This window comes from Trichoplusia ni, chromosome 20 (assembly GCF_003590095.1).
Source record: "Trichoplusia ni isolate ovarian cell line Hi5 chromosome 20, tn1, whole genome shotgun sequence".
Classification (NCBI taxonomy): Eukaryota; Metazoa; Arthropoda; class Insecta; order Lepidoptera; family Noctuidae; genus Trichoplusia; species Trichoplusia ni.
In genome coordinates this window covers 4,765,549-4,779,748 of record NC_039497.1, presented here as the reverse complement: position 1 = coordinate 4,779,748, position 14,200 = coordinate 4,765,549, and the positions used below count along the sequence as shown (strand labels likewise).

The following is a 14,200-nucleotide window of genomic DNA, read 5'->3' as shown; positions in this document are numbered from 1 at the left end:
TATTCTGTTCACCTTTATAATGCTATTATTGATTATAATGTTAAATATTTACAATTTAAAAAACAAAAAATTATTAAATTAAATTAAAGCATCAAAAAATTCATCGGCGTCGCTGCCGGCTGGGAGTGTGCCCAAAAGGCTGGCAGCATTGCCACGTTGAATGGCAATGCTAATCCTCTGAGCGAGGTAAAAGCCAGCCTTTGGGTCACGAGAAGTGTCAACGAGACGCTTTGCTAGGTCTTTAAAAAGCGTTTTGGCACTCGCCCCCACGGCCCAAAAGTTTCAACCCCAAACGGCTCAAAGAAGTAACTACCAACTAGATTACCATATTTGCGCCGTTTGAGGTTTTCAGCAGCCGCGGCAGCAGAGCCAGCGCAGCTCGAAGAACCGGGAAGGTGAGATGGCGCAAGAGTATCGACACAAGTGGCGTCCCACACTAAAGGCCTACCCATCTTCCAAGGGAACAAAGACATTCCGTCCGGTCTCTTGCCATCATCGCGTACCAAACCATTAGGTTCTAATACAGCAGGTACGCCGACGGCAACAAGAGCTCGACGGATAATGTCATTAATATTCGCGTGACGAGCCATGCGACCTGCACTACGGCTGCATGATAGACCGTGGTGTCCGAGGCTGTTGAGTACTTCACCACAGTGGCAGCGATGCGGAGAACAAGATGAAGCACCTAGTCTTAAGGCAGCAGCGAGACGGAAAAGTTGTGTCGTCGAACAAGGTGCCTATATTCGACGACGGTAGTGCGTAAAGCCAAAGACCTGACTCCCACTCACTCACAGCCAGGAGGCGCGCCCGCTCCGCAGGAGTGGCAGAAGTAGAAATCAGATGGTCCTGAACTACTCTGCAAAGCGGCTCGTCCCACAGCTTTTGAGATGATGGGCAACCAGGTAAATTTGCACATGGGCAGGCGAGTCTCCAGGCATCCACAGCCTCGGAGAAGCACGGCACTTCAAAATCAACCAGTATTGGAGCTAGAATTTTCCTGGTTAATTTATCAGTGCCGTGGACCGAGGATAGGTACGCTGGTAAACTAGTACTTGAAATTTTGCGGATACCGAGCCCTCCCATCCGAATGGGGAGCGTGGCTTGGGACCAAGCCCGGTCATCCATATCATCATCCATTTAAAATCATACAAAGAGTGTGTTTAATAATTTCGTCCATTTGGTCTAACAGATTAGGGTACTTCCATAGGGGAGACGCACGGAGGTATTAAGTCAATTTAGGACCGAAACAGCAAAAACGAATCAGTGTAATGGCCGAATGCATATTAATTTGGAGTAGTCTATTTGAAATATTTTTGAAATTTTGGATTTTTTCGTTAACAAAATTTTGGAATGAATCCTCATAGATTGGAGACCCAAGGAGACGGAGAGAAATTTCATCGACGATTTTAATAGAGGGAGCTATGGCATTAAATTTTGAAAGTGTCTGTTGTCTGTCTGTACCATCACATAAGAAAATTTCGCATTTGGATATATTGAGGTCAAGGCCAATGGAATTAAATTTATTTAAAAAAAAAAGGTAGTCATTTAGAACTGTATCTACATCACCTCCTAGGGTCCCATCATCCAGATACCAAAAATTTAATTTGGAATTTAGCTGCCGAATTATTGGGTGAATAGCTAAACTAAATATCACCGGCCCAAGAGGATCACCTTGCTGACACCCAACAGCGGGTTCTAATAGGTTGTCCCGATATAATAATTTTGAAGGATGTCTATAGCATTGCCAAAGGAAACTATAAATTTGGGGTAATTCATTTTTAGCTTCTGCCAGCAAGGTATCCCTGTTTACAGAATTAAATGCATTTTTGATGTCAACCTTTAAGACGACCTCTCCTTTACCAGAATTTAGGAAGGTCGGCAACGCATGTACGGCAGCCTCGCAGCCCCCTTTGGAACCGTAACCAAGTTGCAGGGGCTGAAATTTTTTCGAAATAATCTCACCATAAAATTTACAGCAAATCTTGGCTGCCATACGACGGTATGTTGTGCCTACAGCAATGGGACGAATACCGCCATCCCTCTTGCGCAGGGCACAAAGGTTGGCCCCGTACAAGACGTCGATGACGGACTCATTAACCATGCCGGAGAGCATTAGGTTGATCAGAGCCGTAAGCTCCCTCAAAAGCATCTCGCCAGACTCTCCAGCCCCCGAACTTGTAAGATCTTTCAAGTGTTGGGGGCTCAGGCCGTCGAGACCGCCAGCAGAGCCACTCCTGAAGGAACTAAGGGCTGTGATAACCTCTCGACCTGAAATGGTGAGAGAATGGATGTCCAGATCAGGTGGGTCAGGAAAGGAAAGACCGACAGCAGGTATGGGGTGTTTGCTCTCGAGAGCTACGAGAGTTTCTGGAGAGCAAGGTGCCACCTCATCACTGCTAAAGAGAATCCTGGCTGCTCCGCTAATGTCACCTTCCTCTAATTTTCCTGCGACCAGGTAGGGGACTCCTTTTGTCAAGGTGAAGTTTTGTGTCAGAAATTTGGTTTCTAAATTGTGGGCCGAAACATTACAATTATCTTTAATTTGGGCAGTTAACGTCTTTTTGGAAGCCAAATTCTTGTTGACATGTAAAATTCTGTAGGGGAAGGTGAGAAGATGTTCCCAGGCACTTAGCGAGTTCTCTCAGGCAGCACAAGCGGTCTGGCGCCACGAGGAACTCGCTTTAATACCGGAATAGAATTTTTGAATTTTGACAAAGATCGGTATAAAGGGTTGGATCCAGACGTGGTTTGTAATTGCGTAACCGGATCTGAGCGTGCACTCAGAGCTTTGTGTGCCTTTCCAATATGCACACTCAGACCCCGCTTACCTTTAAAAAACCGTGCCTGAGAGCACAGAGGACACCTCTCCAGGTCATTCGAAGAAGGTTGACTGGCACTATTTCCCACACCACTGCTTAAACTAGGCATTACACTTAATATTAATTAAAATAAATATTTTACAAAATATACAAAAACAAACAACACAAAAAGTCAAAAAATTTCAAATTGACAGCAACGGCGCAGCCGCCCGGGGCACCGCCACGCGCGCATGTCAGCGTGCGGCGCCCTAGCGACCGTTGCTGGGAGACAGCTGCTCTGGTCCGCGGCCCGACGCTGTGTCCGTTACCAGGACCACCAGTGAGAGAGACAGAAGCGGTTTTTCCAAGAATAAAATAAAATAAATGTTCCACACAGATGTCCGAGAATGTGAAATGTCACGGCATTCGATTTTAAATTGTCAGGAAAATTGGAATTACAATCTCTATATATGTAAATGCATTAATATGCTTTCTTATTGTAATAATTAATTTATAAAGGTTAGTCACATATTCTTACAAACAATACTTCCGCAAGGCAATCGCCGGATTGTTGCGCAATACTTAACAGGAATAACAATTTTATAGTCGCTTCTACTTTTATTTTATTTTTACTTTCATACGAAGAAAAAACAACATGACAACTTAAGAACAATTTTCAAATTTACAAACTTAAAACTAAACTACAATAATGAGGTTCAATATGTAATGAGGTTGGATCATGCTGTCAATTGATCAATTTCAACACTTTATGATTTCATTAAACTCTTATTTTGTCCATATTTTAGTCACGTGCATATACCGTATCGATAAAAGTAATTATTATCTTGTAGAATGTAGGAAAGCCTCAAAACCGAAGAAAAAGACCCTTTCATGAAACAGAATTCAGAATTTAAAAAAAAGCATTGTCGTTCACTAAAAACTGTCATTTTTTTCAGTTCAATCGAACTGCAGTCAAAATGACGTCCAATTTTTCTATTTCCCTTTTTATATTTATAGTTCTGTTACACTTTATAAATAGTACCTTATTGTCAAGGTACAGAAATCCGAATGAATATTTATCACCTTCGGATACTCAATTTGTTCAGCAATTACCTGATGACATGTTTGAAAGCCTGGTTATGGAGAGACCAGACCTGAGGGGAGTCCTGACGTCCGTCCGAAGGGCCAAGGAGCAGCACCCGGTGTTGGAGCCAATGGAGAGCCAGCCCGCCTTCCGCGAGCTGTACCCCGATGAGGACGAGGAAGAGGAAGATGAGGCGCCCGCTTTCATACCCGCGCCCACGTACATACCCACGTCCAGCGCTGACTCCACCCGCCCGCCGGACTACACGGACGACATGGACGATGCGGACGATGCAGACGACGAGGACCACAACCCTGGACAGGAAGAGGGGCTCGACACTGAGCATACCAAACACAACTCTACGAGACTCTTACCTTTTATATCGAGGCCGGCGCAAAACAAGTCGCGCCGTGGTTGGGATGATTGGTTTGATTTTTCTGGCAAGAAAGACGCCCCGTGGAGGGCGTCTTGTTATTATTGTAATAAATGGGAGCAGAATATACCTATAGCACCTGTTTGTCATAGAATGTTCAATTCAGACGATTGGCGGTATAGAACCATGGCGAGGTTTGCTCGCGCTAATTGCTACTATCACCCAGAACTGCAAGAATTTGAAATCAGTAAGTTTGAATGGCGTGGCTACAAGTACTCGGGAGACAAAGGTCTGAAGAGATGGTATTATGGTCTGTATACTGGTGGATGCTTCAAGAGGTTTCTGGATATCGGTGAGTTGTACACGGCGCGCGGGTGTCGCGCGCACTGGCCTGACTGGCAGAAGAACATATTGAGCCACCGTTTCCGGCGGCTGGAGGCGTTGCAGTTCAAGAGGCCCGATGGCTGCATCAGCAGCCACGCAGCCAGCCTCGTGCCCTTCTCTCGCGGTATCTCGCTGTTCTCTCGTTTTCACGTTTGTACCTGTAAAAGAAGGTGGTGTAACTCTGCGCCCCCTAACAATACTCCTACATTAGCCGTGTTTATAGTTACTCTTTTATTCATACGCGTTTTTTAGAATATTTTTACGTTTTGTTACGTATTTAATTTATATGTATACTTATATGTATCGATTTGTTAAGATTATATTATTGTTATGTTTTACATTTTTGCTCGTGGGCAATAAAAAGTATTTAAGATAAAATCTGTTATTTGACTGAGGGCCGATTTTTCAATCGCCAGATAACTTTTATCTGACGAATGTGTTTGACGTTTTGATATATTATGTATTGGGTCCCGAGTAGGTGATATCTTCCGGCGGCGTTGTTTGACGTCAGCGTTAAAGAACACATAGCTGACGTCAAACACCGCCGCTCAACGAAGTCTGCAGTCGCCGAACACACCACAGATCCTCACTAAAGAATCCAAATTCCTACCTAGGATATTTCGCGAGCCTATTAAGATTAAAAATACCCTAATTTAAGTAGAGAAGATGGCTGGAAGATATATTATCACCTACTTGGGACCCAATCCATTCTTACATACTAATAATATAAATGCGAAAGTATCTCTCTCTGTCTGTCCGTCTAGATTTCCCGCCAAAACTACGGAACCGATTGTCATCAAATTTGTTACACAGAGGGTCTAGAGCCTGGAAAAGGACATAGGCTACTTTTCAACTAAAAGAAGGGTTGTAATAGGGGAGGTTATGGTTCGAAATGAAGCGGGCGGCCCTAGGGACATCATGGTTTTAGCAAGAAATAAGCAAAAATTGTAACCATGGCAACTGTCAGAATGCTGTTGTTATTGTCATTACATTTTGAAGTTACAACTAAAAAGTTTGTGTACTAGGGGTTACTATTTATGAAATGTTCTCTGTAAGAATTGTTATCATCTACACTAACGGGCTACAGCTAATAATACATAAACTCAAGGCGAAACCCAAGCGCAGCGCTACAAGACATCTAGACACAGTGATCTCATACTGCATGGGTCGGACCACAAATAATTAGTTAAAATATGAAGGTCGGGAACTAAAATCTAAAATTAAACCGCGATATAATACGTAAAAGTAATTTTATTTCAAAAGAGATACATAAAACAACTTTCTTTTTACTGTTTTTTGATTATACTCCGGATTAAACTTTGTACTATGATATATTAAATCAAAAAAAGCTTTTGAAGGATCACTTGATATTAGTACTTCTTTACGTAACTCATCCCTCTGCCCAGTTCGATTTGCTCGATTATCATCCATATCTTTAAAAAAAATAACAAATCCTCGTCATTATGAATTATTTTATCCGTCTTCCTTTTTTTTGGAGCTGTTATCGTATCTGCTGAATTTTTACTTATATCTGTTTTAACTGTTTCTGTATATCTGTATTAATCAGGTGGTAAGGAAGGCGTTAAGCATGGATGTGGATGGATATAGGGGAAGAGGACGACCAAAGAAACGATGGATGGATTGTGTGAAAGACGATATGGCTGTAAAGAGTGTTTCTTGTGAGATGACGGCCGATAGGAAGGTGTGGAAGAAGATGACATGTTGCGTCTACCCCAAATAAAATAATTGGGATAAGGGCAGGGGAATGATTAATGATGATCTGTATTAACTGTTTCCTCGAAACTTGTCCAAATATTGGGATGTGGTGTAATATTTGTATCTCGCTACGTATTTGGCACATATGGAAGCAAAAATTCCTTGTGACTCATGTACTTTCAGGGTTTTATGTGTTTTTGTGACTGTCCACTTGCTGTCGTCTTGATTTCTTTTCATTTTTCACGGTGCGTGCCTCGTAAATTTTTCCATTTTAATTTTGCCTGTGTAATTGTAAATAAAACAAGTAATTATAACACACTACATCAAAATTAATGTTATATTATTAACTATTATAATTTGATATTTTTATTTATTATCAGATATCTTATAACCGGAACTATATACAGCATTGTCAAAAAGCTACAGAAAAGGCCGTTCTACGAAATAATACCAGTAGTATGTGAATATTTATTTATCAAGTTGCAGCCAAAAGTTATGAACCTCTCTACTGAACCTGAATGGAAAGTTATGCCAAAAGACTTCTAAATTTGTGGAATTTCAATAATTGCCTGGGTGCAATTGTTGGCATGCACGTGGTAATTTTTTCGCCTCGTCAATCGGGATCACAGTACTTTAACTACAAAAACAATTTCAATTGTACCTACTGTTATCAATTGCTGATGTTAATGGAAGATTTTTATAACGATCGATGTTGGATCAATTGGCAGATATGTTACAAAAAAATGAATTGATGTTACCCGCAGATGAACCCCTTAATGAAGGAGGTTTGTCTCAGCCTTATGTTTTCATTAGGGACTGTGCATTTCCGTTCATGACACATTTATTAAAACCATATCCTGCTCCTGAAAGGTTGGATAAAGACCAGTTAATATTTAATTATAGCCTGAGCAGAGAACGCCGAATAGAAAGGTAGAAAGTGCGTTTAGTATGTTGGTACACGAATGGCGTATCTTTTTAAGGCCATTGGATGTTAAAATAGGTACCGCCAAAAAAATTGTTACGGCTGCGTGCGATCTACATAACTCTGTATTACGCAATGAAATGGACGCTAGGCTCCTCCTCAGTCAGGTTGTTCTGATAATATGTCAAGAAATTCCGAGGTATCTGAATAAAACTCAGCAGATTTTGAAGACGGCTTTTTCTGTGAGAGAATATTTCATGGATTATTTTAATTAATTGGAACAGTTTCCTGGCGAAATGACCGTGTGCAAAATGTATGAGATTCTGATAAGATAACACATACTTACATTAGACTCTGCAAAATGAATATTGATTTAACTATAAGTATATGCTGTGTTAGATAGATTTTAATTAAGAAACTTACCACTTCATATGTTTGTTTTCTTTAAAATGCCTTTGATATTGTCGGATTAAATTCAATAAAAACTCATCCATTCTATTGGAAAATTAGGAACACGTGTATCTTTCACGTACGAGGCCGCAAGACTGACTGTACGCTTGACTGCCGAGAGGAATCGCCAGTGTGGGTGCAAAGTTCTCGTTAATATACATGATTCAAACTCAAATAGAAAGAACTACTAAAAAGCAAAATCATAAGCTTTTTCTTCTAAGGCTCAGCGCAGACAGAACGGAGCGCAGCGGAGTGGATTCTTTTTAACGCACTTGCAAAATAAACTTTAAAATTATCACAATAAAGTGCATAAATGATTGAACCTGACAAAAATGCTCGCGCGTCTTAGAAGACACGCGGGAATCCGGTCGTTCGCGTACTTTCAGTGTTATCACTTTTCTGAGATTTTAATCCAAACTGCCTAATAACGAACAGTAAAACGGACAAAGAAAACATAATATGTTTAGTATCATTTGACGAATGTTTATTTAATGTGTCATATAATTAGTGGTCTTTTTTTGAATATATTACTATTATTTTACTATTACTATTACTATGATACGTAACATATCTACAAGCATTCGACATTTTTCATAATCCATTTTATAGTAATCTTAAAACAAAACTCCTTTCGATGGCAAAGTCGTACACAGTGTACTAAAATCACCAAAACTACACCTTTCTTGCCAATATTCCTCAACCCATATTCTTCGTCTGACTTTCTGACGGCTTGTCGAACACAATGGAAGACAGAAACATGTTCTTCCATTTCTTCTTATTCCGCCAAAAGCAAATTATAATCATATCCCAGTCCACCATCGTTGCCGAACTTTCGCGACAAACTGGAATGTTTACTGTAGAGTGGTAACCCAGGGCGGTTTACTCGCGCAGGCTAGCAAGGCCGCACGCATGCTCGAGCATACACTCCGTAAAGAATATGCCCGAGACCGCGCGGAGATTATTCTTCTCTGTTTGCGCTGACCCTTAGGCCGTTTTCCAGGCACTTCATATTTTCAACATAACTTTGATCACGTGTTTATTCCTCATCGATATTGTTTTGTAAAATGTTTTTATGCCGCAAAATTGAAAAAAGACTTTTTCGTGAAACAGGATTCAGGAATTAAAAAAACAAAAATCTGTCATTCTTGAAGAATTAACTTACTTCACTTCAATCGAACTGCAGTCAAAATGACGTCCAATTTTTCTATTTCCCTTTTTATATTTATAGTTCTGTTACACTTTATAAATAGTACCTTATTGTCAAGGTACAGAAATCCGAATGAATATTTATCACCTTCGGATACTCAATTTGTTCAGCAATTACCTGATGACATGTTTGAAAGCCTGGTTATGGAGAGACCAGACCTGAGGGGAGTCCTGACGTCCGTCCGAAGGGCCAAGGAGCAGCACCCGGTGTTGGAGCCAATGGAGAGCCAGCCCGCCTTCCGCGAGCTGTACCCCGATGAGGACGAGGAAGAGGAAGATGAGGCGCCCGCTTTCATACCCGCGCCCACGTACATACCCACGCCCAGCGCTGACTCCACTCGGCCGCCGGACTACACGGACGACATGGACGATGCGGACGATGCGGACGATGCGGACGATGCGGACGACGAGGATCACAACCCTGGACAGGAAGAGGGGCTCGACACTCAGCATACCAAACACAACTCCACGAGACTCTTGCCTTTCATAGTGAGGCCGGCGCAAAACAAGTCGCGGCGTGGTTGGGATGATGTATTTGATTTTTCTGGCAAGAAAGACGCCCCGTGGAAGGCTTCTTGTTATTATTGTAATAAATGGGAGCAGAATATACCTATAGCACCTGTTTGTCATAGAATGTTCAATTCAGACGATTGGCGGTATAGAACCATGGCGAGGTTTGCTCGCGCTAATTGCTACTATCACCCAGAACTGCAAGAATTTGAAATCAGTAAGTTTGAATGGCGTGGCTACAAGTACTCGGGCGACAAAGGTCTGAAGAGATGGTATTATGGTCTGTACACTGGTGGATGCTTCAAGAGGTTTCTGGATATCGGTGAGTTGTACACGGCGCGCGGGTGTCGCGCGCACTGGCCTGACTGGCAGAAGAACATATTGAGCCACCGTTTCCGGCGGCTGGAGGCGTTGCAGTTCAAGAAGCCCGAGGGCTGCATCAGCAGCCACGCAGCCAGCCTCGTGCCCTTCTCTCGCGGTATCTCGCTGTTCTCTCGTTTTCACGTTTGTACCTGTAAAAAAAGGTGGTGTAACTCTGCACCCCCTAACAATTCTCCTACATTAGCCATATTTATGGTTACTCTTTTATTCATACGCTTTTTTTAGAATATATTTAAGTTTCTTACATTTTTAATTTAGAATACTTGTATGTTCAATTTATAATAATGTATCGGTTTGTTAAGTAATATTATTATGTTGTTTTTGTCATTCTTACTTGTGGACAATAAAAAGTATTTAAGATAAAATCTATTATTTGACTAAGAGCCGATTTTCCAATCGCCAGATAACTGTTATCTGACGAATGTTTTTTTTTATTTCTTTTCTAGCAAAATGTTGGACAAACCAATGGCTCATACCGTCTTTTTGTTATTTTTTTGAGTTTTTGCGCAAATATTTAAGCAAAAAGAAGTATGCCGTTGCCACGGCAATTCGACGCCGCCGCTGTACCTGTGCCCCCATCTCCAGTAAGTGTTCGATTGAATCACGAATCGCCTATGGATCGTTGGAGTATAGTTTAGGATAGCAGTTCCAACAAACTGGATCGGCCTTGTGCGGCCCCCGCTCCACGTATCACGATTTTGCATCGATGACATTTATTCATGAGTAGCTGTTGCCCGCGACTTTTATCGCGTGATTTTCAAGATGTGAAAACCAAGGAAGTTTAATAATAACGATTATCGCAAAAATGTAACTCAGTACTGAAAATCATTCATTGCGTACATCATCAAATAAAGAAAAATATTATTATACATATTTTTTAAACACTATCATAATATATGTATTATGTTTGAATCAAACACGTTTAATAATTAACGATTCTATCCTGGTGTCAATTATTTCACAGCTTTTTAATGATGTTTTCTTATTTAAAACCCCAAAAAGAGGGGTTTATAACTTTGACAAATCTGCCTGTCTGTCTGTGACATCATAGCAATAGAGCTATTTAAATTTAGTTTGTTTTCAAAGTGAATTGAGTGCGAGTGTTCTTAGTCATGTTTGAAAAATGGAGTCGTTTAAAAATTTGGAGGGGCAGGCTGCAAGTAGGAAAGAATAATAGAAATAGGATATTGAAGACTTGGTAAAATTGGTGGTAGAATTTTTTTTGTAAAACGTATCCCGCATTAAGTAATTTAATGCCTTGTGTCGCGGGGTTTTTCACAAACCCGAAGACTTTTATAATAATAATAAATCATTTATTTGTTTGAAATATGGTGGTACAAAAGACGTTATGTTATTGTAGGTATAGCACATATTATACAAATTTCACCCTAATGAAGGGTATACAAAATAATATTAACTTAAAAACTAGTTACAAACATATGTATTAGGAGAAAGGAAAAAAAAGAAAAACACATTGACGAGTTAGAAATTTAGTACAGATTTAGCACCAAATCGACATGTGCTCTTATTTAAGAACTCTTTGAGACTATAGAAGCTCTCCTCAATTAACCATTTTTGCAAGGTAAAACAAAACTTTTTATATGGCAGATCAGTCATTCCTTTTGGAAGAGAATTATATATTAAAGGTGCCATATAAGCACAGCTTTTTCTAAATAGTTCAAGCTTAGGCACAGGCATTTTTAAAGGAAGGTGGTTTGTTTTACGCTTAAATGTATTATCGTTAAAAGTGAAAAGATAACTGTGGTATTTAACAAACTTAGCTACTTCGTAAATATAAATGCAGGGTACAGTAAGTAGATTTTTAGATTTAAATATTGGTTTACATGAATCTGACCACTCCATGCCAAATAGTGCTCGAATACATTTCTTCTGAGCTATGAAAACCCTCATGATGTCACAAGAATTCCCCCAGATAACTATGCCATACCGTATAATGGAGCATATGTAGGCATGGTACACCATTAAAGAAGTATGCCTACTCGTTACGTCTTTTACCTTTCTTAGGGCAAAGACAAACTTGTTTATTTTTGTACATAAATTGTTAATGTGTTCTTTCCACGTTAAATGAGTATCGAGAGTGATGCCTAAAAATTTAGCGCTGTGTATTTGCTTTATGACTGAATTGTTGTAGACTATATTCAGATCAAAGTTTTGACTTTTAAATGTTTTGAAGTTAATTAATTTGGTTTTCTCGATATTTATTTTTAATTTATTTAAATCTAACCATTGTACTACGTCTTCTAATGTTTTATGTATTTCCGTTTTAAATGAATCCATATTTTTACAATCCAGAATTATAGTTGTGACATCAGCGAACAAAACACAATCATGCTTTAAAGCGCGTGGAAGGTCATTGACATAGATGAGAAAAAGCAAGGGGCCAAGAATGCTACCCTGCGGCACCCCAGAATTGTTAATTCTATGGTCTGAATCACAAATTACTACATTATTAGTTTCAGTGGTAAATTTTGATAGTCTGGTAAATTGTTTTCTGTTTTGTAAATAGGACTGAAACCATGACAAAGAAGATCCCCTAATTCCATATTACCTGATGACATGTTTGAAAGCCTGGTTATGGAGAGACCAGACCTGAGGGGAGTCCCGACGTCCGTCCGAAGGGCCAAGGAGCAGCACCCGGTGTTGGAGCCAGAGGAGAGCCAGCCCGCCTTCCGCGAGCTGTACCCCGATGAGGACGAGGAAGAGAAAGATGAGGCGCCCGCTTTCATACCCGCACCCAGCGCTGGTTTCACCCCCCCGCCGGACAAGGACGACATCGACGATGCGGACGACGAGGACCACAACCCTGGACAGGAAGAGGGGCTCGACACTGAGCATACCAAACACAACTCTACGAGACTCTTACCTTTTATATCGAGGCCGGCGCAAAACAAGTCGCGGCGTGGTTGGGATGATTGGTTTGATTTTTCTGGCAAGAAAGACGCCCCGTGGAGGGCGTCTTGTTATTTATGTAATAAGTGGGATCAGAATATACCTGTGGCTCCTGTTTGTCACAGAATGTTCAATTCAGACGATTGGCGGTATAGAACCATGGCGAGGTTTTATCGTGCTAATTGCTACTATCACCCAGAACTGCAAGAATTTGAAATCAGTAAGTTTGAATGGCGTGGCTACAAGTACTCGGGAGACAAAGGTTTGAAGAGATGGTATTATGGTCTGTACACTGGTGGATGCTTCAAGAGGTTTCTGGATATCGGTGAGTTGTACACGGCGCGCGGGTGTCGCGCGCCCTGGCCTGACTGGCAGAAGAACTTACTGAGCCACCGTTTCCGGCGTCTGGAGGTGCTGCTGTTCAAGAGGCCCGAGGGCTGCATCAGCAGCCACGCAGCCAGCCTCGTGCCCTTCTCTCGCGGTATCTCGCTGTTCTCTCGTTTTCACGTTTGTACCTGTAAAAGAAGGCGGTGTAACTCTGCGCCCCCTAACAATACTCCTACATTAGCCGTGTTTATAGTTACTCTTTTATTCATACGCGTTTTTTAGAATATTTATACGTTTTGTCACGTATTTAATTTATATGTATACTTATATGTATCGATTTGTTAAGATTATATTATTGTTATGTTTTACATTTTTGCTCGTGGGCAATAAAAAATATTAAAGATAAAATCTGTTATTTGACTGAGGGCCGATTTTTCAATCGCCAGATAACTTTTATCTGACGAATATGTTTGACGTTTTGATAGCTTTTGTATATTTTATAGATAATATGACAAACGGCCATATTAATTCCTCAGCTAGAAGTTAACTGATCATAAGGCGGGTCCATGCTGGACGACCCGTCGCGCGCCGATCGCACGCGGCAGGAGCTCGAACCCAATTTGCAGGCGGTGTGGACGGGCCGCTCGCAATCACTGCTCTCGTATTGGAGCGCGCGCTCCCCGCTGCGCCCGATCCGTACGTTGTTGGTTTTTTGCCAGGCTCAATGGTCAGTAGCATGCGCGTACGGTGTGGACGACCACCACACCATTTACATCTCCACAAAGTCCCGTCTAATATCGCTTTATAAAGCCATGTATTCATTACCAAACATTTGGTAATAAATTCTGTTTATTAACTGGTCATAAACAATGTTTCATCATCTCTGTAAATAGCTCATAAACATTGGTGATGAAACATTGTTTATGATAAGTGTAGCCGTGCTCCCCAAACAAAATCCTTTAAACAAAATACTATAAAACCGTATGCGGTATGACACCTACTTATAATTAATTAACTACAACACTGACAAACTGGCTGGGTGTGTGCCCAAAAGGCTGGCAGCATTGCCACTTTGAAATGCAATGCTAATCCTCTGACCGAGGTAGAAGCCAGCCTTTAGGTCAGGTGCATTCATGTTT

At 41.0% G+C, this 14,200-nt stretch overlaps 2 protein-coding genes across 2 annotated transcripts; one reads left to right on the top strand and one right to left on the bottom strand.

Annotated features, from left to right (window-relative positions):
* Positions 1–503: 503 nt before the first annotated feature.
* Positions 504–3,320, bottom strand: LOC113503735. The gene is made up of 2 exons (XM_026885817.1): positions 2,829–3,320; positions 504–2,268 (listed from the first exon to the last, which is right to left on the bottom strand). The coding sequence occupies exons 1-2, from the start codon at positions 2,926–2,928 to the stop codon at positions 1,226–1,228; spliced, it is 1,143 nt and encodes a 380-aa protein (XP_026741618.1). The 5' UTR covers positions 2,929–3,320; the 3' UTR covers positions 504–1,225.
* Positions 3,321–3,469: 149 nt separating this feature from the next.
* On the top strand, positions 3,470–13,344 carry LOC113503736. The gene is made up of 2 exons (XM_026885818.1): positions 3,470–4,186; positions 12,639–13,344. The coding sequence occupies exons 1-2, from the start codon at positions 3,776–3,778 to the stop codon at positions 13,341–13,343; spliced, it is 1,116 nt and encodes a 371-aa protein (XP_026741619.1). The 5' UTR covers positions 3,470–3,775; the 3' UTR covers position 13,344.
* The last annotated feature ends 856 nt before the right edge of the window (positions 13,345–14,200 follow it).

Bases quoted from the DNA above. Each gene is read 5' to 3' on its own strand.
- LOC113503736 (XM_026885818.1), top strand. From the start codon at position 3,776: ATGACGTCCAATTTTTCTATTTCCCTTTTTATATTTATAGTTCTGTTA. The intron at 4,187-12,638 runs GACCACAACCCT...GCGGACGACGAG, and splicing joins CGGACGATGCAGACGACGAG to GACCACAACCCTGGACAGGA.
- LOC113503735 (XM_026885817.1), bottom strand. From the start codon at position 2,928: ATGCCTAGTTTAAGCAGTGGTGTGGGAAATAGTGCCAGTCAACCTTCT. The intron at 2,269-2,828 runs GTAAGCGGGGTC...TCACCATTTCAG, and splicing joins TCAGGCACGGTTTTTTAAAG to GTCGAGAGGTTATCACAGCC.